General features: G+C 41.0%; 1 protein-coding gene across 1 annotated transcript; it reads right to left on the minus strand.

Annotated features, from left to right (window-relative positions):
• Positions 1–568: 568 nt before the first annotated feature.
• LOC110717266 lies at positions 569–1,812 on the minus strand. The gene is made up of 2 exons (XM_021895923.1): positions 1,377–1,812; positions 569–1,288 (listed from the first exon to the last, which is right to left on the minus strand). The coding sequence occupies exons 1-2, from the start codon at positions 1,627–1,629 to the stop codon at positions 672–674; spliced, it is 870 nt and encodes a 289-aa protein (XP_021751615.1). The 5' UTR covers positions 1,630–1,812; the 3' UTR covers positions 569–671.
• Positions 1,813–5,726: the final 3,914 nt, after the last annotated feature.

The following is a 5,726-nucleotide window of genomic DNA, read 5'->3' on the forward strand; positions in this document are numbered from 1 at the left end:
TGGGATTCCCGTGGAGGGAAACCGAGCATCTGTCGTCACTGATGCGGATCAGGCAGATTTACTAGCGGAGCTGTTGGCGGTGGATAGGGCTGCGCTGTACACATCGGCACTTGGTGTGTGGGATCACGGCGGCGTTAAGATCGCAGCCGTCTTGCAGCGATGTTTGCACCCTACGGCACGTAGGACGCAGATGATGACGATGTGCCACCTGCCACTGCCTCTTATGCGGTACGTCTCATCTTTTATTTGTTGTTCTCTTATTTTAATATATATATGTATAATACGTCGTTTCATGTTTTTTGTTTTGTGTAGTGGATGGGCAAGATTATGCAGTTGGGACACCGACTTTTTGAGGAAAGGGACTGCATGACGAGTGCATCAGGCAGAGCTGTTATTGACGATCTGGAACGGACCCTTGAGCAGTGGCAGTGGGCGTCACAGAGGGATTACTGATATTTGAAATTAGACATTATCTTTTTAGTTTGTAATATTTGAAATTATTGTTCTTAGTTTTTAAAATTCAATATTATCTTTTTAGTTTGTAATATTGTGAAATTATTGTTGTTAGTTTTTAAAATGAAACATTATCTTTTAAAAATGAACACATAGAAATGACATAGTATTGACAATACAAGGCCTCATAGTAAAAGGTAGGTGTACATCAACAAAATCTACATGGCAATTAAATTGTTCCACTGTTGCACGCGAGCATGGTACAAAGCATCCCAACCCTCCACGCTTGCTCTACGAATTTCATACCACTTCGGTATGATATGTGGGACCGGAAAATCGGGTGACATGTCTAATCGGATAAAATGTATGTATGACGGCCCAAGAAATCCAATAGCAACGTCCCTTACCGGTCTGGTGACGGTCTCGCGCGAACACCAGGGCAGAACCGTTGTACATGGATAATAGGCTCGACTATGTAAACCAAGGCCGAAATGCATGACTGCACACTTGTAGATGTTTGCAACGGCAAAGAGATCAAGTGGCGCATCGAACCAATGATTTTGATCGCAAGGTCCCCCTCCCCACCGGATACGCTGCAGAGACCTATCCAAGTCCTCGCCGTACACATGGCCATACACATCTCGGTTTGATGCGATTTCACTGTACATCAACTGCCGCACTAAACCGTAGTTGTCTTCACTCATTTGAAACACATCCGCCACAACCCGAAATCCGCAGTTACCATCTGCAATGACATCATTCCACCCGTCCAAGAATGGCATCATGATATTAGGGATCCTGTCCTTATATGGAAAATGTTCAATGTCCATTCTCCCTGTTACACACATCAATAAACACAATAAACAAGTCAACAGTAAACTAATCAAACAGTCAACAAAAGAAATTGAAGTCGAATGTCTTACCGGTGCCGGGCATATTCACCGACGACGATGATTGGCTGCCACTTGATGAGGATGTACGACCACGGCCACGGCCACGGCCACGACCGCGAATGTACTCAAACGCACTCTTGTTCCGCCATGGTTGTCGACCCCTAGGTCGCTCGACCCCTTCCGGTTCCTCGGTATCCAAACACGATGTATTGAACATGTCATGAAGTATGTGTGTAGCACTACGAATGATCGAAGGGTGACTGGAGGACACTTGGTCAAACATCAACTGAAACTGCTCCAACTCCTCCTGTTCACGGTGAACCGTATGCGGAACAGCATGCTCTCCGATAACGAGCGTTCGCCAGAATGGATGAACCTGATCGACATGTAACGACGCCCTGTCTTGCGTAATTACGCGGTGAATGGTGCATGCACAAGGTAATCCATGAGTCACTGATATAGCACATCCGCACCGAATAGCCACTTCATCGCCCAACTCCCTCATCCTGGTATACTCGCTCAGAATCAACCCCAAACAGTGGTGTGACACACGACCGTGGAGAATCTTAAATATGAAATGGTCATACAACATGCCATGTCGTCGTCTGGAGTCCTCGAGATAGTTCTTGATGCCGTTCCTCTGAGTATCAATAGCCTTGTTTATTCTCTCGAACAGTGTATCCAGAGCAGCCGTGGAAGAATCAATCCAGTCCTTCAAAGCTCTATGAGCGCTCTCGACTCTGCATGTCGTAGTGTTCCCAAAATGAAGAACTTGGTTCGTCCAATATTTGACAAACTTTTCCCTCTGAGATACCCACTGGTGCATCACATAGTCTACGATTGGCGGGCACCACTTGTACGCATCCTTGAAGTTTTCCAAGGCTCGATCGTACTCTGCCTCTGTGGTAGCTTGCATGATCTTCCGCCACTTACCATTTACCAATGTCTCTGCTGTTACTAAATTCTTGTTGAAAAGATTGTAGGCTTTGACTTTCACGCAGTTGTTGATGTGCCATGTGCACAGTAAATGGCTCGACTCCGGAAACAGCTCCGCTATAGGGGCAAAAAGACCTCCCTCACAATCACTTACGATGGCCGATGGCTGTACATTTGGGCCGATGTAGTTTCTCAACTTTTCCAACACCCAACGGTAACTCGCAGCCGTCTCATCCTTCATGACTGCATAACCAATCAGAAAGTTCTGGTTCGTTGGAGCCATCCCAACCATCTCAACCAGTGGGAACTTGTACTTGTTTGTCTTGTACATTGAATCGATCAAAATCACAGATGGCCAAGACGAAATCATATCAGCACAATCAGGATGGACAAGGAACAAATGAGTTACCTCCGATGTGTCTTCGTCAGATTCAAACCAGTAAAGGTAACCACGTGCTTGTGCCTGGTGCAGAAGCTGCTGTATAGGGTTCCTTCCCTCTGACCGTTCAAACCTCAATTTCTGTCTGACGTTGTAGATGTATCTTCGGTTTGGCTGGTCTTTGGGGAATTTCTCTAACACAGACGCTAATATTTTAGCGGGCTTCACTTGAGCATCACTCATTTCTTTTACAACTAGTTTCGCAGCTGGACTTAGGCCGCTTAACTGCCGATGCCCCACTTTGTATGCTATCAGCTCATGGTTGTGATATCCCCATTTGCCGTAACCCTTCACTTCCCAACCGTCACGCCTTTGATGTTGTCGAACCTTAACTCGGAACTGACACCCACAACCTTTCCGCTTTGAGTCAAACCGAATCGCTTTACTGAAATCTCGTTCTTCACTTTTGCGATAACGGTCGCATCTCAAAATGCGATCCATTCTACCATCCCGTTGAGATTTATGAGTTGCTACTACTAAACAAAAGCCTGATCTAATTGCAACCTGTTTTGCCCAATCAATCGCTTGTTGAGCATCTTCGAACAGGCCATCATGTACAAAAATCCCACTGTAATCATTTCCGTCTCCACCATAATCCTGTCACAATAACATATAACGTATAAATATAATTACATTAAGATTAAAATAATACACTTAACACAAAATTATCACAAACGCAATTTCTAAATTTTAAATTTCTAAATATCATTTTTATATTTAACGCATAATACATTTAAAAAACAAAATAATAACACACATTTCATTTCAAATTTATCAAACATAAATAAACAAACAAAAAAAACCATAATAAAAAAAAATAAACAAATACAAAACAAAATAAAACAAAATAAAACAAAAACAAACACAAAATAAAAGATGCATTAAAAAAACTTAATTAAAAAAAAAATTAATTCCCTCCAAAAAAAATTAAAAGGAAATAAAACAACACAAGCAAACAAAAACAAAAAAATTCCAAAAAAAAAAAACAAAACAAAATAAAACACCACAAGCAAAAAAAAATCAAAAACAAATCAAAACAAATAAACAAAAAAAACAAAACAAAACCAAACAAAAAAAATACAAACAAACAAATAAAAAAAAACAAAAACAAAACAAACAAACAAAAAAAAAACAAACAAACAAATAAAAAAAAACAAAAACAAAACAAACAAACAAAAATAAAAACAAACAAACAAATAAAAAAAAAACAAAAACAAAACAAAAAAACCAAAAAAAAAAAAAAAGGGGGATTAAATTAAAAAAAAAAAAAAAAAGAAAAACAAACAAAAATAAAAACAAACAAACAAATAAAAAAAAACAAAAACAAAAAAAAAAAAAAAAAAAAAAAAAGGGGATTAAATTAAAAAATAAAAAAAATAAAAAAAAATATATATATATATATATATTCCCCTAGTGGCGCCTGGCCAGGACGCCGGAGCCACGGCCTCGGCGCCTGGTCTGGACGCCGGAGCCACGGCCGGGGCGCCTGGTCAGGACGCCGTTGCCATGGTGGCGGCGTCCTGGCCAGGCGCCTTGGCCGTGGCTCCGGCGTCCTGGCCACGCGCCACTACCATGGTCGAGGCTTCTCCACCAGGCGCCGTTACCACGGTGGCGGCGTCCTGGCTAGGCGCCACAACCACGGCATGGCCTTTTGGCTAGGCGCCAGCCACCATTTCGTCCTTACGATGCGTTACGAACCTCGTTTTCCGATGACGACGGCGATTCTCCGGTGATCCTCGGCGATCCGGTGCTGCTCCACATTTTTTTAGTGCGAAAAATTTATCTTCGGTTAAAATTATAAAAAGGGCAAATTTGTCAAAAAATTATAAAATGTGGGCTTTATGTAGAGATTTGCGGGCGATGAATAACAAGTCCCCAAAATAAAGGTTACTCCGTTCCAAACTGCTCGTATTAGAGAAAATTAATAGCACTCTAGCTCATTGATTAGTATCAAGCTACCTAGATTAAACACACCACAATTACAACCCACATAAATATTACAAGTACAAGCTGGAATTTATCAATTAATATTCTGAGTTTCTTGTTAAATTAGCTTGTACAACTCTGTTTAAGTGGGTTATGAAGCTGTTTATCTGATTGATACTTAAGTTAAGTCTTAAGTGTTATTTGTAGCAAAAGATACTCTCTTATCGGTAAAGCAAGTAATTTGAAATCATGAACCTGTATATTTTCAATAGTTCAATACTTCAAATCTTCAATACCCACAAATCCACAATAAAAGTATAAACTATAAAACAATTAAACAAGTAATAAACTAATAATTCAGAGATTAAATTCATATTTACATACCATTTGGTGATTTGGGTGACTTGGGTCTAGCGAAAAGTCGAAGACCAGAAGAGTAAAAGACGCGAACAGCCAACAGCGAACTCCAATTGTCGAACGATTGAACGAAGACACGAACTGGAACTCCAACTAGCAGACCTGCAGACGCGAACTGGAACTCCAAGTCTCCAACTAGCAGACGCGAACTCCAACTCGAACGAAGACGGCAGACGCGAACTCCGACTTGGTCTTGGGACGAACCGACGAAGTGCCGGAGTGGAGCGGTGGCCGGTGGAGCTTGGAGACCGCCGACAACGAGGAGAAGTGGAGAACTCCAACTTTCGAAGAGAGAGAAAGTTAGGGTTTCACTAATTCACTTCCTTCTTTGTTCTTTCTACCTGATACTGTTCGCACTCTTTCTGTTTTTAATTTTTTTTTCTTTTATTTTTTTTTTAAAGTTGGGGGGACTAGCTCCGCCGCTGCCTGTATACCTTAGCTTCTTTTCTTTACAATAGTTTGATGTCAGAGTTAGAGCAATCAAAACGTGAAGCCACTGTACTAGAGAACATTGTGAGGAAGCTCAAGAAGATTTGGAACTAAAAGCAAAAATTAGAAGCTAAAACTAAAAGCCAAAACTAGAGATTAATCAACCTATAATCTATCGTGCTATGATTGTTTCCATAATAATCAAATCCAACCCACATAAAAAAAAATCAACA

This window comes from Chenopodium quinoa, unplaced genomic scaffold, assembly GCF_001683475.1.
Source record: "Chenopodium quinoa cultivar QQ74 unplaced genomic scaffold, ASM168347v1, whole genome shotgun sequence".
NCBI classification, from domain to species: domain Eukaryota; kingdom Viridiplantae; phylum Streptophyta; class Magnoliopsida; order Caryophyllales; family Amaranthaceae; genus Chenopodium; species Chenopodium quinoa.